The 23,208-nt window shown below is 39.9% G+C and overlaps 1 protein-coding gene across 7 annotated transcripts in view; it reads right to left on the bottom strand.

Annotated features, from left to right (window-relative positions):
* cdkl5 (cyclin dependent kinase like 5) overlaps positions 1 to 23,208 on the bottom strand; it is a 43,695-nt gene that overhangs the window by 7,485 nt on the left and 13,002 nt on the right. For 4 of the 7 annotated variants that reach the window (XM_069174506.1, XM_069174501.1, XM_069174504.1 and 1 more), the window contains exons 4-18: positions 15,667 to 15,712; positions 15,449 to 15,585; positions 14,877 to 14,997; positions 14,139 to 14,198; positions 13,090 to 13,180; positions 11,177 to 11,279; positions 8,921 to 9,007; positions 8,321 to 8,401; positions 8,000 to 8,175; positions 5,721 to 6,622; positions 4,934 to 5,274; positions 2,797 to 2,898; positions 2,347 to 2,452; positions 1,577 to 1,712; positions 762 to 867 (exon numbers count right to left, since the gene is read on the bottom strand). In XM_069174506.1, the coding sequence (XP_069030607.1) occupies positions 762 to 867; positions 1,577 to 1,712; positions 2,347 to 2,452; positions 2,797 to 2,898; positions 4,934 to 5,274; positions 5,721 to 6,622; positions 8,000 to 8,175; positions 8,321 to 8,401; positions 8,921 to 9,007; positions 11,177 to 11,279; positions 13,090 to 13,180; positions 14,139 to 14,198; positions 14,877 to 14,997; positions 15,449 to 15,585; positions 15,667 to 15,712 (2,595 nt within the window). Of the gene's footprint in view, positions 1 to 761; positions 868 to 1,576; positions 1,713 to 2,346; positions 2,453 to 2,796; positions 2,899 to 4,933; positions 5,275 to 5,720; positions 6,623 to 7,999; positions 8,176 to 8,320; positions 8,402 to 8,920; positions 9,008 to 11,176; positions 11,280 to 13,089; positions 13,181 to 14,138; positions 14,199 to 14,876; positions 14,998 to 15,103; positions 15,423 to 15,448; positions 15,586 to 15,666; positions 15,713 to 23,208 lie in introns of those variants that run through there. The other 3 variants (XM_069174503.1, XM_069174505.1, XM_069174507.1) reach the window with 3 other exon arrangements.

The raw sequence follows: 23,208 nt of genomic DNA, 5'->3' as shown, positions 1-23,208 counted from the left end.
GCTTGTTGCTTTGACATTTCCGTTCTTTTCTGTACGTGTTAATGTGTTTCTTTAATTCTTTAATTACTTTATTTACTAATTTGCATATGTAGCGGGGAAGTGAGATCAGATTGCAAATGGTCCCCCGAGATGCACGTGGAGATGCATGTTAATGCCAGGTCTGAACAGGCGAGGAGAGCAGGTCACCTGTAACAATCTTTTACTCCACTGGAGAGACTAAAAATGGCGATTAGATATGCAAGTACGAGTGAGGAGACTGCAACCTTTATTGTTTAAAACTAAAATAAATGTCATATTTCCATTATATTTTTCTTGTTTGAGATGTGATTGTGATCTCTGAATTACTTTATTTCACTGTGCCTTTCTGCAGAGGACGCTCTCTCTCTCTTTATTTGCAGTGGATGAAAATGTGTATTAGTTGGAATTTTCATTTACCATTTTCTTATATATGTGGTTAAAAAATGTTCTGTTTTCGATGAAAATTTTACTTTTTGCATCTGCACATAGACAATTTGGGTAATGAATTTTACTGATCACTTGTTTTCTCTTCTTGATTTGTCTCGTGTCTGTCTTTTTTCCAGTTTCTCGTCTGATCATCCGACTGCTCGTGCTTCTTGACTCATTTCATAATTTCATTGTAGCGATGACGTCATCTCCCAGAGTTCAGGAATAAATTAAAATTACCCTTTAGCACTCTTAGTAGTTAATATTAGTGTCACACAGTTAGTTGAAATGACAGGTGATAAATTAAAAGATCTTACGATTTGTGCCTTCTTCTTTTTCTTTTTAATAGATCTGAAGAAGCCTTGTTTTTCCTTCTCTTTGGTAGGCTCTGGAGGATTCATGACCATTGCTTCAGCAGCAGTCCTGCAGAGCAGCGGAGGAAAGGTGGACATACTGTATGACTTGTGATTGTTATTACAAGCTCAGGATTAAATGGTGACACTTCACGACTATTCAAATTATTCACTCTTTAAAACAGAAAATACTACAATAAGGGTTTTGAAAATAAAATGCGGACGGAGGGAAAAAAACCAGACAAACTCCTTAAATGTTTTTTTCATAAACACATATCTGATATTGCAACTCTCATCACAGTCAACGTGAGGAGTAGAATATCTTCTCAATTAATTGATTTTGCCATAACATGTTTTGATTCATGTCATTTCAACCATTTATAACTTTAACAGTACACACAGCAACACCAGAGTTGATCCTGAAAAATCTACTAGATCTTAATTGGTGTTGGTGACAGACACTCACGCGACAGCAAGGAAAATAATTCAGATAGTCTGACATAGAGGATGAATTCCAGATTTAACAAAGAAAATATGTGGCAAAAGAAAAAGCTTCTTCATCCCTCAAAGTGTTGCACCTCCAAGGCACTATGTGCTGTAGATGCAAATTGTCTAACAGTATAGAAATAATTAGCAACCTGTGCCTGAAGGACCTGGAAAGCTTTACGACTAAAATGTGGACAGTTATAAGTTATGCGTGTTCCCTCCATTTAACTTTGATCGTAGGTCTGCTAACACCGCCTGAACATGTCCCGCCAGGTCAACAACTGAATCCTCACCAGTCAAAAGCCGTCTGGCGTTTGGAGTGGTTGGCCAAGGCAACAGGGTCTACGGGTACAACAGGTACGACCGGCCCTCGGCCCTGACCGACACCGTCGTGGAAGGAGGAGGAGTTGTCTGGTCTGGGTGAAGGGACTGAAGAGAAACAAGGAGGAGAGGAAATGATTGAAAGTGTGTAATTCTGCAGATTTAAATGAGGGAAGTCTCCTTTTGATATGATTAATATGTCTAATGTATTTCACAATGTTTTTATTGCCGCATTCACATGAATCCCAGTGTGAAAATCACCCACTTTACAGCAGAAACAAATGTGTTTACAGCCTGAGAAAAAAAAAATGTTTTAGCTAATTTTCCCTTTTTATGAAAACTGTACGCGGGGGATTTTTTTTTTTTTTTTTTTTTTTTAATATAATTCACCCATTTAGATTGTATTAAGGCTTAAATTCATGCTTAATTAAGGGTGGGGCCGCTTTGAGTGACAGTTGGTTAGCTGCCTGCAGGTTTCAGGCTTCATTCAGCCCACTTCAGCTCCACACACACACCACCTCTGACAATTTTTAGATTTACCATGAGAAAGTCTGAGTCAGGCGCTGCCAAGATGATTTTAGTCTTTTACATCCTATTTAAATGTCTTATATGTCATCCTCTACTGTATTTCTTTCATGTCTTTTTGAATAGCCTCGATGTTTGATACATCCTGACCTTTCAGATGCTGTTTGTGGTGCCACACAACACACAGTTTGTCTTTTGGTTATTTCCTGTTTCTTACCTCGGTAGAAGCTGCCGACTCTCCGTGGCATGGACTCAGTGAAGATCATCCGGTTCTCCTTGGAGGAACCTCCATCCTCAACATGAGGGTCGTGATACATACCGACCTGAGAAACACACACACATCATGCAGACAAACAAACACACACACGTGGACACAGGACCATACAAAGTTCTTCAGTAGTGTCAGTTTTGTGGTTGATAATCCCATTTAATCTCACTTCATCGTTTATCATTAGCTATCACGTTCTTTACTTGCTCACATCACGAGACATTCAGGACAATCTTAGAGTTTTTCAGTGAGGTAACATTTATACCAGCGACAATGTGCAGTGAAGCTGTTGACCTGAGTAGAAACAGAGAAAGCTATGGAAACCAGCAGTCAGTGGAGCTACTGTCTGTGTTGGGTGAACTGGTTGGAGGTAGGTAGGGAGGAGTCAGGGGGTCGGACCTCGTTTTTAGAGCGCTGTGTATGAAAAGCAGCAGTGTTGTCCCTCGTAGAGTCTTTGATGGGGGCACAAGGGTGGCTCATGTCTTTAGGGGACAGCTCACTCTGTTGAGGAGACGGACAGGCGCACGTCAAAGCAGACTGGAGAAGCAGCATGAAGCAGTGGCTGTGATAATGTGAGACAGTGACAGTCCCTGCACACACACATCAACATGTGAAATACACACACACATTTTCAGGGCACATGACAAAGGAAAAATTCACCCTTCGGTACTCTTACATTGTTTGAAATCCTGAATAAATGATACCTTTCATGAAATATAATTATTTCTGTGTCTGTGATTTTTCATTAACCATGAATCTTCTGTAATGCAGAACAATTCCAAGAAAACACAGCTGACTTATTGCATTCATATGTTTTCTATTGATTGCAGGTGGAGAAATTCATGGACAGCAACTAAAGGTTTTACAAAACTTGCTAAAAAGTAAAAATTTCAGCTTCCTTTAAAAAAAAAAAAAAAAAGGCAAAAATAAAGCAAATATTGACACCACTCTCCTGCTGGCCACACTGTCCTCTCTTTGTCCTGTCTTGTTTTAGGGCGCATCACTTGTGTGTTAAAGCATTAATATTGAAGTGGTGGTTTTTCATATGTTATGACCATTTTGACTTAAAATCGATGTTGATGTTTTTTTTTTTTTTTTTTTTTTTTTTTTACTGAGCATGGGTAAATAAACCAGTTTAACCTTTGAGGTTTAATAAAGGTAAATGTGAAAAAAATACTCTTAAGATATTTGAAATGTAATATAATAGTATATAATATACAGTTGTATGACAAAATAAGTACACCTCGAAATTATTGACTTTTTCAACAAATGTGAACAACCAAACACTTGATCCTCTTTGAAACAGTGTCGACATGGAAAATTTAAATACTCAAGCAAATGTCACAGGTTAGGCACATTAAAAAGGTAAGTACACCACTACATTCATCACACTTTTAAATCAATCAAATTAGAAACAGGGGTTTTAGATGAGGTGCCCATGAGTCGAACCACTTTAGGGAGGAACAGGTGGAACCTGTCTTATTCAAAACTCTAACATCTTGGATCTGGTGTTCTCTTTCCTATTTAAGTGTGTGGTGTCATCATCTAGATCGAAAGATCTCCCAAAGGCCTTCAGAAACAAGGCTGTGGATGCTTTTGAGTCCAGCAAGATTTAAAATGATCTCCAAATGGTTTGACAGAAATCCTTCCACTGTGGGGAATCTCATCTACAAGTGGTGCAGATTTCAAACATCTGACAATTTTTCCGGGGCTGGCTGCCTAGTAAATTAAATCCAAGAGCAGGTTGTTTGATGGAAATGGAAGTCTCCAAGAACCTCACAATTTTATCACAGGATCTGCAGGTAACTCTCGCAAATGTTGGTACTGAAGTGCTGCCAAAATGTCCAGATTTTAATCCACTGAAGAATTGCACATGCAAGAAAACCCTCCAACATCTAACATGAAGAATTTTGCACAAATATTTTAGCAAGATGATTAAAGAGACTGGGGGACACTTATTCAAAATGTCTTCAACATCAGAAGCCAACTTTGCCTGGTTTAGTAGGAATAACTTCTTGAAGTTGGACATACTTTGTCCACAGAAGAATATTCCACGTATTGATATTTTTGCTGAGCAAGTGATTAAAAAAGCTAATTTGTTGCAGTGAAAGTCTAGCTCTTCACCTGTATCTGCAAGCTTAGTAATAAAGAGGATTTGCTTGTCCATGTTGTGTCAAATAAACCAACATTTTCCATTGCACATGCTTAACTTTTCATTTCTGTAACATTTTACTTGTACAAGCTATTAGATTGTAAAAACTTAAAATTGTAAAAGCTAAAGTTTATTTTAAGAATTCATTTCTAAATTCTTGCTGCCAACTAACAACAAACTGTTCAACGAACCACAAAGGTCGCCGTTGCCATGGAGACAGTAACAACTCCTGGGTGTCTGCAGCCTGAAAAGAAACAACTAACATCGCCATATGATACAATGGACCCTATTGGACCTTTTTTTACAAAGTTAGTTTCGGTATTCTAAGGTGAATTTTTTCCGTTCTCGACCACCACAACACTCACAGGACTGTCTGCCACTAACCCTCGTCATGTCGTCACTGCAGTCCTCCCTTGAAGAGCTCACTGAGTGTCCGGTGAGGGTGGTCCGGTGCTGAAGCTGGGGGGAAAGGAGCTGCAGGCTACTGGCTCGCGTCGGTATCACCTGCCCGGGTGGGGGCAAGCCCGCCATCCCGCTCTCCACGCCGTGTGGACGGTGGCGTTCCCTTCTCACGTACATGGAGTGGCGCTGAGGCCGTTGCTGGGAGGAGAAGGGGGAGGTGTAGCCCAGGCCGTAATGATAAGACTCATGTGGGGAAGGCAGAGTGTGAGTGGAGGGCATCCCTGCTCCACCTGGATCTAAGAGCTCTGGAGCACCAGCATCTTCTGGAGAAGAGAGGAGAGATTAAAATCGACAGAACTTCACGTAATTAATATTTTCTTTCTTACTTATTATTCTTGTAGTTGACTGATTAATTGATAAGTTTATAAAATGTGAGACATTTGCGTTTCCAAGTCTTCAACTTGTTTTTTTTTTTGCTCAACCAACAACCCAAATATTCTATTTAAAACAGAAAATCCTCACATTTGGAAATTGGAGACAATCAAATCATTTTCTGGATATCAACTAATCTATTAATTTTATCCACGTTCTAACTGGTTCCACATTTGCTACTAAATCTTGATAAAGAAATGAGCTTAAAACCCAATAAACAATGAGACAAAAGGCATTCATTTCAAGTTTTTTGGTGTTTCTGTGATTGTTAGAAAAAAGCTAGTTAAAGAGGAAAAATAAACTGAGTGCTGAGTAAAGATTTGACTCTGAAACCCACCTGGTGCCAAAGATTTATGTCTGGATTTGTGTCTGGATGAGGAGTCTAGTGTGCTGCTCTCCATGCGGACGTTGCCGCTGCTACGAGAGGCGGGGCTGTGCCCAGATCGATCGCTGTGTCGAGCAGAGGGGCTGCCAGGCGGCCCCGGAGGACCTGAAGGGGCGTTGAGGTCTAAACAGCTGGCCGGGAAGAAGCGGGCACCGGGTCCCACCCCAGCCGTCGTGTTGGAGTTCAGGTCATCCGGGTGGAGTCGACCGTCGCTGAGGTTCCCCACGGATTTGGCATCACTCAGCGCACTGTGGCTCTTGGAGAGGCTGAGATAAGAGGCCGAACTCTTAGAAGACGATGACATGGATCCGTGGGCGGAGTCGGCCATACTGTGGGCATGTCGGCCATGTTGTTTCTCTCCTCCTGACTGAAGTGTGTTTGTCTTTCCTTCCAGGAAAGTGTGCCGGCCGGCCTGCTGCTGCTGCTGCTGCTGCTGCTGCTGCTGCTGCTGCTGCTGCTGCTGTTGCTGCTGTTGCTGTTGCTGCTGCTGCTGCTGCTGCTGAGAGCGAGAGGAGCTGGGTTTGCTGTGGCCGTACTTCGCCCCATGTCCCTGGTCTGACAACTTCGGGGAGGGCCCCAAACTGAAATCAAACTCTGTCTTGTTTTTGGCTTCTTTGGGACTGAGGAGGTGTGGCAGGTTGTTGTTAACCAGGTCTTTGCTGGATGAGGCAGAACGATTGAGGGTCTGGGACATGTACAGGCCCTTAGCGTGGAGCGTAGGACTTAAACTGGACGGGGCTGGTTTGTTTCCGTTGAGGAAACTCTCATTTCCGAGATGATGGAGGTCGCCGTGACGAGGGAGGCTGGAACATTCTTTAGCGTTGGAGCGACGGCTCGTGCTCTTAATGTGACTCCTGCAGGGCCAGAGGGAGGGACATTTGGCACTGCGTTATAATACTCTCCATTTTTTTGGAAGTAAACTTTCTCTATTTTTGTGAATGCTGCCAACAATCCTGCTGCTCCTGACAGTATCTCAAAAAAATTGAGTTCTTATATTGGAAAAAAAAAAAAATCTGTTAATTAGCTAAGTAATGCAGCTAAGAATAGCATCTTTACAAGAACAGACACAAAAATGATAATTTATACATTTGTTGGGGTTTTATTTTCGTACTTTCTGAACATTTGTGTGTGCCACATCTGTGCATGTATGCTGAGTACATCTGTGAATTATTTGTTCTTTTCATATTCAATTAACAATCCAAAATTAAAATACATTTTGTTACTCATTAATGAACCGAACACAAAAAAATATTTGTTTGTAATCTTTCTGAATTATATGAACTGTAAATTACTGTCTTATTAGCTATATTCAGTTTTGGAAGTCTTGACAATCAATCATGGAACATTTGATCTTTTTCAGAAAAACAAAATGTGTAACTCTTAAGGAAGATGATATGACAACAGCAGCAGGTCTTTAATTCAATTAGTGCATCTGGTTTCAATGTGCCATGCTTTTCAGAAGTAGTGAACTTATCTGATGCTCCGACTTACAATTACTGCATGGTTTCCTCCTTTCTTTCACACTGAACACTCAAAGAAGTCAGTAACTTTTTGGTCACACAAATCAAAACGAATAAATATCCAAATCAAGTTTGACCTGAGGTCCATTTCCGAATTTCTTCTTTGTTTTGACTTGCTTTGTGTTAGATCCATATGTGAAAAAGAAAAAATAATTTTTGTTTCCAATTTTGGAGTTTCATTTGAATTTTAAAAGAGATTCACAGATTTTGGTAGAAAATGTTCTGTTACCGCACAAATGCATGGTATGTTTAGTGAGGTAGGCATAGTTTAGACAACAAACACAGAAAGGCTGTGTTGTTCAGAAAGCTCTAAAGACACTCATTCAAACTTTGAGGTTGTTTTTCTTTTAGGAGCTACAGCGTGCTTCCTATGGATGAATTAGTGAGCAGTTGTTGTGTAATATGATCACATACTGTATACTGTGACATTACAGAGATTTGTCCATTGATAAGGAGATTGCTAACTTGTTATACCAAGGTGTCTATCGAGATGTTATATAGCAATAGATAATTAAAAAAACTATTGCAGTTTAATTTAGAAAAAAATACTATATCCTCATATAATCAACACGACACAGTATATTGTAGATATGACAGAGGATTTTAATCAATATAATCCAGTCTTAGTCACAGTGTTTACAAAGAGACATTCCATGTGGTCATTCAAGACAACTGCTGTGACAAAGTGAAAATACAGGACGGTAGTCTCACCTTGTAGGAACTGTGTTCTCTCCATGATGGTGCGTTTTCCTCTTGGAGGAGCGTGGCGGGTTGGGAGACGCGGGCGGAGGCCTCTCTCTCTCCACCTGCCTCAGAGGCTGGAAGGCTGGGTGGTTCAAACTCTGCTCCGTCAGATAACGCTCAGTCGGGTTTAGCAGCAACAGATTCTGATGAGGAAAAAAAAAATGCACAAAGAGGGTTGGATGTATTTTAGTGGTTGGTGTCTCAAATTTGATCTTTAATGCAATTATACAAATATTGATAATTGAAAAAAAGATTAATAGAACAAAAGAATATTTCTTGGTACTTTACCTTCATCAAATCCAACATCAGACCAGTCAAGATGCTTTGGTACCTTCTCTCCAAAGTCTGAGGATGAGTAACTGAGGGAAACTGGCACACACACACACACACACACACACACACACACACACACACACACACACACACACACACACACACACATACACCGGATCAAACCTGAACATTTTGGTGCATTGAAGATTACTATAAGGATTTACAACATATAGTAGATGTTTCTGGCAGTAAAAGAAGTAGCTACCAGTTCAAAACACACAGAAATCCATCACTGGATCACACTAAAACTACAACACACACACACACACACACACACACACACACACACACACACACACACACACACACACACACACACAAAGTCTTGTTGTTCGCCCTTCTGGGACATTTTCTCTTGCTGCTAAACTGAACACCAACCACCTATCTCATGAGTCATAGCAATCCACTCAGTCATGGTGCTGGGAAAACTGCCACAAAGCAGAGAGAGAGCGATAGAAGGAGACAGAGCTGAGAAAGGAGGTAAAGACAAAGGAGGAGGAGGATGAGGAGAAAGAAGAAGCAGAGAAGAAGAAGAAATGCGACTACATTTCCTACCCTGATTCCATGAAATCGAGGGTTGTTGTAGAAGAGCTTCATCTGTTCTGCAGGAAGTGGACCCAGAACCTTCTGAATGGTGAAGAGCTGGAGATAAAAAAAAAAAAAAAAAAGCAGCAGCAGCAGCGGACTTAGTGGTTTATCACAGTGGGTAAAAATACTCCTTGAAATTGGTTTTTGAAATTTTAATAAGTATTTAAAAAAAAAAAAAGGTCTGTAAAAGTTACATGAAGTTTAAACTTCTGAGTTTATTCTTCACCTTGGAAACAGCAGCTGACACAATAATCCATTCTCGAGGTCTATTTGTGGATCAGACTTCTTAAAAGTGGTCAAAATTTTTTTATAGTAGATTTCCATGACAACCAGGAAAATTCTACTGATGAAGATAATGTGAAACGATCAAAAGTGGCAGCACAGCGACTGAGCAGACCAAGAGGGGATTTTTTTTTTTTTTTTTTAAACCTACTGCTTTTGTCACAAAAAAAAATGTATGACTAACATAATCACAAAACATTTTGCCTACTTGGCTGCAGCACAAAAAACTGTAAAACAACAATTATCACACTGTATGGCGAACATGTTAGACATGGATCATTCATTTGGAGACGTGTTTCTGGCCACCTGGTGAATGTTCTCTCTTCTTTTAGCTCTGTTTTGATCACTACCAACTCTCGAGAGAAATATCTGTCTCTGCAGGTGCTAAATGTTCCACTTTTCACCAGCGAGTCACCATTTTTTTTTATCTGGCCGTGTGTACAGTTGATTTATCACATTCTTCAACAGCTGTTTGCTAGAGAGGAAAATAAATTTGATGAGAGCGGTGAGTGAAGCAAAATAGGAAAGTAACGAACCGTAAAATCCAAACAATGAGAAGATGCTTTAAGAGCTCCATAAAGCTGAAGGGAAGCTTCAGAGTTTGGCTGGTTTTCTGTGTTTTCATATAACATGTTGTTATTTGATCCCTTGTTTATATAAAATATGGATTAAAACAGCTTTAAGTTGCTTTCCGCTGATTGACATTTTCGATTTACATTGTTCACCCATCAGTATTATACTGTTCACTCTCTGGAACCATCTTCCCCTGGTTGTAAAATATGCAGACTCACTCACTTTTTCCCCTAATACATGCTTTCCTTCAATATATTTATATTGATTCTTGTTTTTGATCTCTGTGTTTGCCCTTTATGTAATCTTTACTGTTTTTATATTTTTTTATAATATTCTTATTGGTTATCTTTATGAATAAAGTTTACTTACTTACTTACAATCTGGAAAACCTTAACGTATGTGTTTTTTTGTGTTTGTTTTAATATATAAGTTTTACCTTCCTGGGAACTGCAGATAAGAATAAGAAGTCTTTTGTCAAAGTCTGACAGATTTATATCATATCGATGTTGATTAGTGTGTGTTGCCCCTGACAAATAAATTAATAAAATTAAGAATAATTAGCAACACAATTCCTGCATTGGGTATTCATTTCCATCACTGTGGAGATCAAGTGTACGGTTTTATCAGGTTAAGTGGTGATAATGACAGAGATCAGGAGAATGTGTGTCGCAGTGCATTGGCCTGAAAGGGATGCACATTGTTCCTATAAATTCTTTCATTACAATTGCTGGAACGATAAATTGGATACATAATCCATAAAATAACGTCGTGGCTCGGGGATAGAGCTGAAACAGATTAGTGATGTTTGTAGATTCTTTAATTTCCTAATTTTTCAATTAATGGATCATTTGTTTGTGGATCTACAGACAGAAAGTTTCCTATCTTGTGCAGACAATAAAGCCCTCGGAAACAAACGTGTAATTCTGTATAAGTAAATGTGACTACACTTGTTTAGTCTTTAACATTTTAGAAAATAAGGACAAATGCTGATCACCATCTCCTACGGTTCACCATGTCGTGGGATCTGAACAATTAAAAGACACGCACATCTTTCTTGTCCGGGTGTTGAGTCAGAAAAAACTGTAACTGTGATTTTTGTTTCTCAAGGACTTACAAATTCTATGTCATTATATTAGGAAAAAAAAACATTTCAAGTCCCAAACTGGAGCTTTGTCAGGTTCATCAAACCCTTTTGTCTGGAAAACTGTTAAAAACTCAAAGAGATTCACTTCATAAAGGACATGAAATAAAGAAAAAGCTTCAATCTTCACATGGGGGAAGGTCGGACCTTAAAATGCAAGCTTTTTATTTGATTAATTTACACTGTTTAATCAAACACTTGTTTCAACATTATTTGGTCTCACCAACCTGATCAATCTCGCTTTCCCCTGGAAACAAGGGCTGTCCGTCACTCAGCTCCCCGAGGATACACCCCACCGACCACATGTCAACTGCCTTTCCATAGGGAGCCCTAAGATGGAGAGAAACACACCGAATACAACTACGTGAAGATCGGCACTTGAAGGCCTTGCTAATTAGACAGTAGAGTGATAATGACGGTGGTGAAAATGAGAATGAGGAGGACAGGGGTGAAAATGAAGTCACCAGACAAAGAGGGGAGGAATACGGGAAGTATGATGCTGAAAGGGTGACGTTATTCGTGGCTGTGGTGCAGTGGAATAGAATGATGGATTTTGAGTTTCTGAAGGAGAGGCTTGTATAAAAGATGGTCATTTTCAGAGGGAACGGAGCTGAGGGGTCTGGTGAGAAATGGCGAGAGATCTGGCAGCAGAGAAGCAGAGGAGCGGTGTTGGTGTTAGAGGGAGAGAGTATTTGAGTGGGCGGCATTCAAACGCTGTCTCAATAAATGTTCCAGGGTATTTACTAAATCAGGCTACAGCAGTGAGGCTAGATGACGCTCTGCTGTCTCCGAGCTAGAATGGACTTTCAGTGCAGCAAAAGCACCAAAACAACATAAGCAACAGGAATCAACAGCGAAGCAGAGATTTGATCTCAGGATACGATGTTTACACGATGGTTTGTGTCATCCTGTTGTAGCAGGTGAATCACTGCCTGATTCCCCAGTGAGTAGGATTGAAATATGGGGGATGAAAAGGTGATCATGGAAATTACACAAAATGGTTTGTGGACTCAACTTTCTGTGACACACAAAAATAATAATAATAAGTAACAAGTAGTAATAAAATATAAGAATGTAGAGCTTACAATATGGGTCCAATTCACCATAAAGGATAATATTTTAATGTTTTGTCTATGGTGACTCACTTCCTCATTGTCTGGGGTCCAACAGACCCTTCAGCTGTACGTCTCATAATAATAATAATAATTGAAATATTGACAATCTATTTTTGAAATAACATTCAACAACTTTTTTTTGTCATGCTATTTGCTTTTTAGTATACAAAAGCACTCCTTAATTTTGTAAAAAAAAAGAAGTTATACACAGACAAATTCAAAAATACATACATAATGTCGACATACTGCAACTGCAATAATGATACTTTTGTTTGGGGAGAATTAAAATGTCCTTCAATAATGACAGAAATCCAATTAGACTTATTTGGGAGGAGCTTTGTCGTGTAAAAAGTAGAGGTAACACATATCTTAACAACATATGAAATCCTAGTTATGGGTGGCGGTGGCTCAGATGCAGGTAGCCCACAAATCATATGATTGGTGGTTTGATCCCCAGTTCTTCCTGCCACCTGCTGAAATGTCCTTGGGCAAGACACTGAACCCCAAGTTGCTCCATATGGCAGCTGACATTGGTGTGAATGTGTGTGAGTGGTTGAATGGGAGGCAAACTGCTAAGGTGATAAATCTCTACATAAGTGCAGACCATTTACCATATTTAACTCAGTTTTACAGCTGGGGTCTGTGTGACTGAACAAAATTCATGCTTTCTTTTCAGTAGCAAACTTTTGAAATATATAATCTGTTTAGCAACTCTTAAAAAAATGACAAATGTCAAATGTGAGTTTTTTTTAGATATCAAAGTGGGCTCCACAACACTATGACAGCACCGCTATTGGATCGGGATTGAAGTATTGGAGGCGGTATGGTGGATCGGTGTGTCCCCATCTGATAAAATCTTTCGAAAACCATAACATATCTGGTGGTCTGAGATTAAAAAGAACAAACACAGCCAACAGACTGAGTACTCTTTCCCTCCCTCCTCATTTCTCAGTTCCTCCACCCACCCACACACCCACACACACACACACACACACACACACACACACACACACACAGGGACTCACCCCAGCAGCAGCTCAGGTGAGCGGTACCACCTTGTGGCAACATACTCGGTGTAGTTGGCATCTGTTCCCTCAGACAGGTTGCGAGCAAAACCTGAGCCACAGTGACAAAGAAATGAATAAATCACATTAAACCTAAACCTGTATGCTGCACAGCCAGCACATCCGCTGTGATAATATGCAGACAAATTATAGTCCTTTGAATGAAGATATAAACATCCAATTAATAAGAATAAACTACATTTAACACTCAAATCATTTGGACGGCTACAGTATCAACATGGCCATCTTCCATTGTGACAAGACTCTAATTAGTTATGTCACTGCAGGCAGTCTGGGACTGTGCTTTAGATAACCGATGCACAGAGAGTCCCTTTTAAGCATGAAAAGTCACAATAAGCAGAATGCCAGCTCCAACAGTGAATAACAAACAAATCTCACCCCAGCTGACTCAGTAGGATTACATTAGCTTGTTATGCAAAGCTAATTGACCATGTGATTTTGTAAAGAATGATTCAAATGCAGAATACACACCTGGCAAAATGTAAAATGGACAAACTATGTCATATCAATACAACTGATTAGTGTTTTGAAGCGGAAGCAGGTGTCTATCATTAATCCGACTTCTCCTGAAAAACACCTCTGACAGAATAATTGCGATAACAACCAGCAGAGTACGTTTTATAGTGCTGATTGGCTGCTTCCCTGTAGCAGAATTGATCTTCGTGATACACAATTTACAAGGTGACAAATTAATGGTGAGATTTGTCACAGTGAACTGAGCCCAAGAAACCAAACTGGGCAGAATGAAACCAAAGATATAACTGCAAAAATCAGTCACTATCATGATGAATCTACACATACAGTGAAAATGTATCAGGAATCAGCAGTAAAAACTCAGTCTGTCCGAAAATTACTTTACTTTTATTTGACAAGGGAAGTGTATATATAAATAGAGTGGTTTTACCATATTACATGTGTAAATCTTAATAATAAAATTTCTATACAATATGGCTGCTGTAAAGAACAGAAGGAGAGGACCAAAGACTCACCAAAGTCACAGAGTTTGAGAACATCCTCAGAGCTGATGAGGAGGTTCTCTGGCTTTATATCTGGATGAGAGATGAAGACAAAAGGATGTTAATGTGCTTTAATCACTGCCCTATACCACATTCAAATTCACTTATGAAACAAAGCATGAAAATATGGCTTCCACCTCCATGTTTTCCAGAGAGTTAAGATACGTTCTGGGCTGCAGATTTTGCTTCCATCAACACATTTCTTAGAAAATCCAAATTATACCAAAGGTACTAAAAGGATGCAAGATGTATTATTGTGTACAAAACAAGAATAGATTGAAATACACATCACAAAACATACCTCATAAGTACTTCAGTCAATACATACATAAATGAATAAAATCAGACTGACCAACCTTGCCTTTTTTAAATCCCTAAACATATCTGAGATACTAAGTCCCCACAGTTCCTGGAAAAAAAAAACTGATGGCACAACACCAGAGTCATGAATGGCAACTGCAGCTCTGTGCATCATAAACCTTAATTTATATTTATTCAAATGTAATTTCTTTGTTTTGTTTTTTTAAGAAATTATCATAATCAAGCAAAAACATCTGACATTAAGGAACATCACTTGTGTCACAATCCTCCAATTATTGGTATTACCCTTTTCTTTTGAGGATGAAAATGTGATTTTGGGATGCAACATCAACCCAGGCGACAATGTGATATTTTTGCAGTGAGACATACATGTACAAGTTAACGCCTCACCTCTGTGCACAATCTCATTCTTGTGACACCAGTTGATGGCTTTGATGAGCTGGTAGATGTAGCTGCGGACTTTATCAGGCGGCACGCCATTGGGCAGTTCCTCTAACAGCTCCAGCATGTTCTGCAAACCACAAGACATTTAACTGTAGAAAGAGCTCGGATGCGTAGCTGCAGGTTTAACTGTTTGTCTTGGTCAAAGCGTGTTTTAAAATATGAAATTTTTTAACCTTTAATTTTTCTTCCCAGGTTTTTTTTTTTTTTTTTCTTTATACCTCGACCGGGGGACAAGAGGGGACACCATGCTAAATGACTTGAGTACAGTGTGAAAATAAAACCTGTCATAAAATAAACACTTGGCTGGATACCCTGGCAACACAGTGGGGAATACCATTACTCACAAACAGCATACTTCATATGTTGCCATGGTGATGCTTTTTTATGCTGAACTGAGCAGTCTCCAACATCCTGAAACTTAAAAGTAGACTAGAATCTAGATACAGCAGAATAGAGAAGAGGAGTGTGTGCATGGCATGCAGGCAGAGAAATAATAATGACAGCGTCATGAAGCTGACCCTCTCAACATATTCAAAGACCAGGTAGAGTTTCCCCCTCCTGCGGAAAGCCTCCTTCAGCTCGACGATGTTGTCCTGCTTCAGGGTCCGAAGCATCTTCAGCTCCCGAAGAGTCGTCTCCTTGACCTCCTCATTTTCTGTGTGGGAATTAAAGAGACAGAAATGACACAACAGTTCAGGTACCTTCCTGTTCTTCCCTCCTTCGCTCCTTCACTCACCTTCACTGTCTTTGAACTTCTTAATGGCCACCAGCTCATTGGTTTCCTGTGAAGACAAGAAGACCAAATAAAACAACTTCTTGATATCAGCTAGAGGGCAACTCTGAGAGCGCAGATCTCCGTCAAAGCCAATAGTACAAATGAAACAACTGTGTTGATGTTCTAATTGTACCGGTTTCAGTTCTCCCCTATGAAACCAGCGGCCCGAGTGCTCCATCGAGACAGGTTGCTGTATCAAGTTTGAGCGAGGAACATGCATGTCCTTGAGGATTACTGGTACCCATGAATGTGGATTGTGATATAGAGTGAACTTATTTCCAGAATTGTCTGTTTCGTCACGATCAAACTTCACTGCTATCTATGGGATTTTGGGATGTATGGCATTATTCAGACTGCAGGCAAATCAGATTTGTTTCTCAAATCGGATCTGTAGGACAGACTGTTCGCATTGTTATTTGCAAGTTAGCAGATCGGATTTGGTGTCCACACGTCAGCTATCTGTATGGGTTGCTGTGGTAACGACGTATGTGTACCTATGCTGGCGGCTTTGCAACACGGAAGCAGATCAAATGGAGATCCATGGACGTGGACCTTGTCAGCTTCTGTCCGTGGACTATTCTTGATGTCTTCCAAAATGTGCACTCTGATGTGCCCTGCTAGTGGTGGCACAGATTTAGCTCATTCTGTCACTCTGAAAATGACATTGTTATTGTGTGTTGCGTAGAAAGTGACGCCTGAAATCAGATCTGAGCCCCCACAGTATCTGGACTAAGACGCATCTCTAGAAATCTGATTGAAATTGCATTTCAAACCACCTCCAAATATGGTTTGGATCCAATTTGCAAAAAACGCATTTGATGTGTTTTTTTTGCTATCCAGACTTATAAAAATCAATCCAGTTACAATGTGGAAATGACAAAAAACAAATTTGAGCTGGCAGTCTGAAAAAGGCCTTTGCGGGCCAAAAGCCCTATCCATGTCCGTATCAACGTTAATGAAAATGAAAAAGATTTAGTAGATTACCCAGCAAATTTGATCAAAATTGAATGGGTACTTTTTTTTGTAATGCTGCTCATAGACAAACAGACAAACAAACAAACAAACCACATCGAACACATCACCTCCTTTGCAGAAGTTAGATATATAGATAGATTCCCAGAACACTGTGACCAAAGTAGAAGTAAAAGACATAAAGTATGTGCAGAACAAAAGGTGAAAGGAGAAACAAGAAAAGGATAAGGATATATTTCCTGCCCACTCTTAACATGACCCAAAGTGTGCCCAAGTTACCATGGCAGTGCCAACACAAGAGCCATGCTGTTGCTCTCATTGCACATCCTTGGCATAGTTAATATGCATCTTCAGTCTCCTTCAGCTTCTTGCAGGTTGCTTGATTGACCTCGCATGAAGGTCAGGATAATCTTTTATTTTGGTCTTCAAATCTTTTTTGAAATTGGGAAAACATACAAAAAGATGTTCTTTCACCCCTCTTTTTCATTGTAATACATATATAGAAACATCAGGCTTTACTGTGAGCTTCCTGTTCCTGGAACAACTTGAGAAACTGAAGGCACCGAGCAACATCCATATACAGTACATAACAGATATCAACATTTTGATGCAAGGTCTCAGAGAACATACAGTAACTAGCGATTTCCAACTAGAAAAGTAATAAGATAACTGCGTGCTTGCAGCTTCTTTAAACATGCACAAAATCATTTGTTTTGCCATTTGGGGGCATAAGAAACAAGTTGTGACCTGAATTTGTTAGCTTAGCAGTTGCTTGTTTACACTCGCAGCAGTATGGAGGAACACTGGGATGAGTTGTGCTTGAATACATCCGATAGATCTCAGTCCAATTTTCACTCCGTTTTAGCTCTGTTTTGGATCGCCACCACCTACTGAGGGAAATATCTGTCTCTTTAGCTGCTAAATTTTCCACGGTGTTCATCGGCCTGCTGCTAACAGTTTCTTTCTATCTTTTGGTGCTTATTAGATAGTGCACAGTGGATTTTTAGGGGTTTTTCAACAGAAAACAGCTGCCTGTGCTGACCAAAAGTCACGACCATAAGAGTGGTGTGAAACTAAAGACAGTAAAAGAAATAACGACACTCCAAACAATAAAGCTAAAGGGAGCTGGAGACTCAATTGATTATACTCTGCATGTTCATCTTAACTAAAGACGCCTTCATATTGTTATTTTGATACACTGTTAACAAACAAATACTGAATATAACTCCTTTAACGAACACTATAAGTGTACATTTTTGAAGATATACTGACCTTGTCAAATGACTAGGGAGGCTGAGACTGAGTTTTGGAGGGAAAATGCATCATGTTAAAAAAAAAAGTTAGTCATTGATTCACAGATAAGCTCCAGGTGGCAACCCAACCAGAAGTACCCACATTTGGAGAAGCTGGAGAAGAGCGAGGATGCGGATCTGACTGAGAATCCGAGGACACTATGACCAACCACCTATACCGGCAACCTGACTGCACCCCAGACATGTCAATCAAACTGGGCACGCCCCCAAACGTACTTCTCTCTGATACCTAATATCTGATCAATTATGGAATCGTTTTCTGAAGGACCACCAGAATACTGATCTCAGAAGAAGTAGATTGAGCGTATGACACCATAATGACTTGGAATTTTTTTTTTACTGCCTTTGTATTTCAGTCTTAAGAGTTGGAATCTGAAGCTGTTGTGGGTAAAGACAGGGAGCCAGAGGGAATTACGACATACAAGGCAAGTGTCCTCGGCTACTCATGTTCCTCTATTGTTCTTTTGTCTAGAGAAGGTCAGACAACAGAGTCAGTCTCAGTGTTGGGAGGAGGCAACGCAGCGAGGAGCTGCTTGTCACCGGCAGCGCTCACACAAGCCAATTGTTTTACCGATGTGCTTTTTAGTTGTCAGTATGGAGATTTTCACTTGCGAGATAAATAAAAGAAACAACACGGATTCATCACTCTGACTCAGTCTTTAATCCTGAGAGCAAAGTTACATCTTTCAGTGAAACAGAATATATCTGAAGAGTAATCTGAGAGGTTCACTGTTTGCCAGGCAGACCAAAAAACAACAACCCACAAATACCTGCGGCCACACACAGCACATGTGACATTTCAAGCTGTGTGGCAGCACCTTGCAATGTGCTGATGATACTCACGTGTGATGTCTGACCTACGCTGATTTACCTTTTAAGCCACTGTTAAGTCAGCACAGCCACAAATAGCCTCATGCTTTCTAATTTTCTGCTGATGACATGAACAGCTCCAGATTGTCAATAGGGTTTAGTTGACAATTGATTGTCATGCAAATACTTGCGATTAACAATTTAAATGTATTTTTCTGTTAATTTCATGCCAATAAAGTATAAGAATAATCATATTTATAATGTATATTTGTCTTATGAAGAAAATGAGTCATTTATCAGCATTGAATATTTAAACATGTAAATAAAAATGTAATCTCTGTATGCCTTTTAATCAAAGCCAACTTCATTGTCAATTCACCATACAGTATGTACATATGGTGACACAAGACATACAGAGAGATCGAAATCAGTGGATATATGGTGCTTTCATTTCACAAACTGCTTTACAAATAATCAATTATCAAAGAGTCACTGGTTAATTTTCTGTTGATCACTTACGTTAAATAATTAACAAGCACTCTCAGCAATCCAATAATGCACAGAGATACTGTATAGGCAGCAGGAAACACTGGCTACCGTGAGGCTATTGTCACTCCCAATACACAAATTCAAGATAACACATAAGCCTCCATACACACACCCACATACGCTAATACAACACTTGCATAAAGTGGCAGAACATTGCACAAATGCTGGCACATACTCGCTCGACTAATTAAATGTTCCATCAAACACATACTGTACTGTAAAGCATACATAATTTATTCAAGAACAGCCATTTCAAATGCATGTCCTTCCTTTGTGTTACAGTTAGAGTGTGTTCGGTGTCACCTGGTTGGGTTTTAGCCCAGAGCTCCAGCCTCAAAGCCCTACGATTCCCTCAACCATATACAGGTCTGCTCTAGACTCCGAACAGGGTGACCCATTTACCATCAGCATAGTCTCCGTATTCAATACCTCCCTCTGCATCTCCTCCTCTCCAACACACACACACACATACACACACACACACACACACACACACACACACACACACACACACACACACACACACACACACACACACACGTTGTTTCTGTCTCTCTCTCTCTCTCCCTCCGCCACCCTTTTCTCTTTTGCCCTGCTTCCAGCTGAGAAAAGTAAAAATAACTGCTCTTGCAGCAAAGCTAAAATGCTTTTACTGCCATGGTCGGAGTCTCTTTCCATGTGAAAATGAAAACCCTACACTGTGGGAAACATGTCACATGTCACGTATTGGAAATGCAGAGAAATGGAAAGGATATCCAGTTTAACATGGTCACACTCTAACAGCTGTAATTACATTTTTTGAAAGGCAGATTGGCTGAGAATTACAAATTCACAGTCAAATAAAATTAAGAGATTGTGGCAGAAAAATAATGACTTTAACAAGAATATGATATGTTATTGGCTTCGGGTGGTTTATGCTATAGAAGCACATCTTTTAGAGGTTTGGAGGACCCGAAAGCACCAAAATCAACAAGTAAAATGAGACAAAAATTCACTGAATACAAAAAAATCTTAAACAATGATAAATGCAGATTACAATCAGGCAAGAGCTAACCGAGGTGGGAAAGCAGGGCAGGTGGGACTGGTTGGTCAGAAAAGACATGGGCAGTGAGTAGAAAAACAGGAACCTGTGCCGAATCAATCAAATAATCAAAAAACCATGACACCATTGACAGATGGGCCAGAAGTTTTTAAAAACATTGATTCAATATCATAATGTAAAGGCTGTCCTTAGACATAGATTTCATGGGAGGTAGAATACTGTGGGCTTAACCTAATGTGGGGTTGATGAGAGCAATAACAGTAGATTAAATATGATGATGGTAAAACCAAATGAATGAACAAAAAAACGAGTCACAGCTGTATCATTACAGCACTATGAAAATATTTTGACATTTAAAACAATCAGCCACAACATTAATGCCACTGACAGGTGAGGCATTAAGTATAATACAACAGCCCAGCAATAAGAACTCTCATCATGATGATGTTCTAATGTTCAGTAGTTATTCAATCTGATTGAGAGGTGTGGATTTATTTTAATGGTTATTTTGTAGACTCTAACTTTACAGTGAAGTTGAAATGTGCTGGGTTATATACTGACAGGTGTTCCTAATATTATGTCCCTCTCATTTAAATTAATTAGGGTCCCAAAATATATAACCCAGTACCCAACAGCACCACAAATTACAGTTTTCATAACAACCATTAATAAATCAACATATTAAATAACAAATAAACACATAATCCTTATAAAGGGATGGTTTATTGCTGGGCTGTTGTATTATACCTAATGCTTCACCTGTCAGTGGTTTTAATGGTGTGGCTCATTTGTGCACAAATGTTTGCAAGCTTACCTAAAAAAAAAAATTATGTAATGTCATCTCTCTCCATTCAGTTAAGAGCTCCAGGTTGTGCTTAGCAGAAGGCAGCAGAGGGAATCAGGGGGGCCTCAAACGACAGCTTCAATATTTTCTGGCTTACATGAGTAAAAAAACGATCTTACTGGCAAACAAACAACACATCCAGATGTACCTTGCGTTTTGTACAGTGTGCAAAACCGCTACGACTTCACAGTGGAGAAGCGATGCCAATTTAACAACATTTCAGGCCACTTCTTTTTTTTTTTACCTAACTACAAATCTAGCACTTTGTTTGAACAAACCCAAGCTACTTTCCACAGAAAAGAGAGGGCAATACTAACCGGCGGCCGAGAGGGACACCTTTCTCTGCGTCTGTACTGACGGCGAGAGAAAACACCGCCTCTGACTTTATCTCACTTCACATGCAGGCTAAATATAGCCGAAATCACGAAGCAACCATGGTCTTTCAATTACGTGCATCGTCATTTTGGCAGACGACCTCGCGTTCATAAAATCATAAATTTAGCAGAGCAAAGCTGCAACTTGGAAATGGCTTGGAAGCAACTGCAGGTTAATATGTCGGGCTACTCTTAATGGGCCGCTTTTCAGTCACGATTTCATACTCGTACCGTTGTCTGACAGAAACTGGAAAATATGTAAACGAGAACAGCTTTTTTTTTGTTAATTCGGCTGTATCAAATAAAGTGTGTGAGGAGAGAGTGGGAGAGACGCAACCAACCAGGTGTGAAGTGCCGACATCCTCTAGCATTACGTAGTGAAAATACGACGTGATGACGTTGTCAAATGATAGTTACGCAGTAAGTAACGCAAAACACATGGTTTTTTGCCAACCGAAATACTTCTGCTGGTGAGTTTGTAAGCTACCTGCCTCGTTTTGTTAAGTCACTAATGTGTTTTTTTTTGCTGTTTCAGCAAGTGCTCAGTACACAGAAATTGTAAATAAGATAGGCCTAGGTTTAAAGATATGAGAGTCTCTGAACTAATGTTAGCCAGCTGTTTCTCCGATCTTACCTTTTTGTGCTAAGCTAATGTCTTTTGATGAATGTAAAGGGGGTGGGGGAATTAAAATAGTCTTGCAAGTGGTGAGTGACTGAATGATGTTTGTCCCTGGGGGTTACCGTAGCAGTGCCTCCAATTATAGTTGTGTTTCCTGTGGCACGCAGCTCAGTGGTGGGCGAGGACAAGGTTTGGTTTTGGTTAAAACCACATACTGTCTATAAATGTGGACATAGCTTGCGGCTCTGTTTCCATAGACTCCCATTCAACTTCTGTCATGAAATACAGAGCCAATACATTTTTATCCGCAAGTCATAATGGTGTTATCCGCCACACGCACTTATTCCTATTAGTTTACTGGCGTCCATCTCTAAATAATTCCATCATTAATTAGATAATAGGCCTCAAAAAGTGTTTTTTTTTTTGCACACTGAGAGCTGAAGTTAAAACCGGAGTTAAATTCCTTGTATGTGTTACATACCTGGCCAATAAAGCTGATTCTGATTCTGAAAAAGTGGTATGTTTGAGGGGGTGTCTGTTTGATTGACAAGCCTGTGGTGCACTCAGGTTTACGCTATAGGTGGGCGGGGCATATTGTACCCAGGTTTGCTATGAGATTCACCGCTTGCTCATCCTCAGCTTCTCCAAATATGGACACTTCTGGCTCCACAATAGCAAGATAGCTAAGGCCAAAATACCAGACTCGAGGCTCACAATACTCCATCTACCTGGTACACCAAGAGATCCAGCCCTGGTATCCTCAGGGAAAATAAGACGAGTTATAACTGACCGGGCTGATGTGTGTGGAGGTGTCTGGAGCTATTTTGTGTCAGCCTGGTGTACTCCACTCGCGCCACGATTTGAAGTTAAATCACGGTGAACGACAGGCACTGCTCTCTGACGCGTCACCTCTCAAAAAGTGGGAGATTTATCAACATACATGTTTTGGTGTCTTGAGATGACTGATATAATTATCAGTG

The sequence above is a fragment of the Embiotoca jacksoni genome, unplaced genomic scaffold (assembly GCF_022577435.1).
Source record: "Embiotoca jacksoni isolate LCO1_2020_lvr unplaced genomic scaffold, fEmbJac1.0.p SCAF_6, whole genome shotgun sequence".
NCBI classification, from domain to species: Eukaryota; Metazoa; Chordata; class Actinopteri; family Embiotocidae; genus Embiotoca; species Embiotoca jacksoni.
This window is presented reverse-complemented; position numbering and strand designations above follow the sequence as displayed.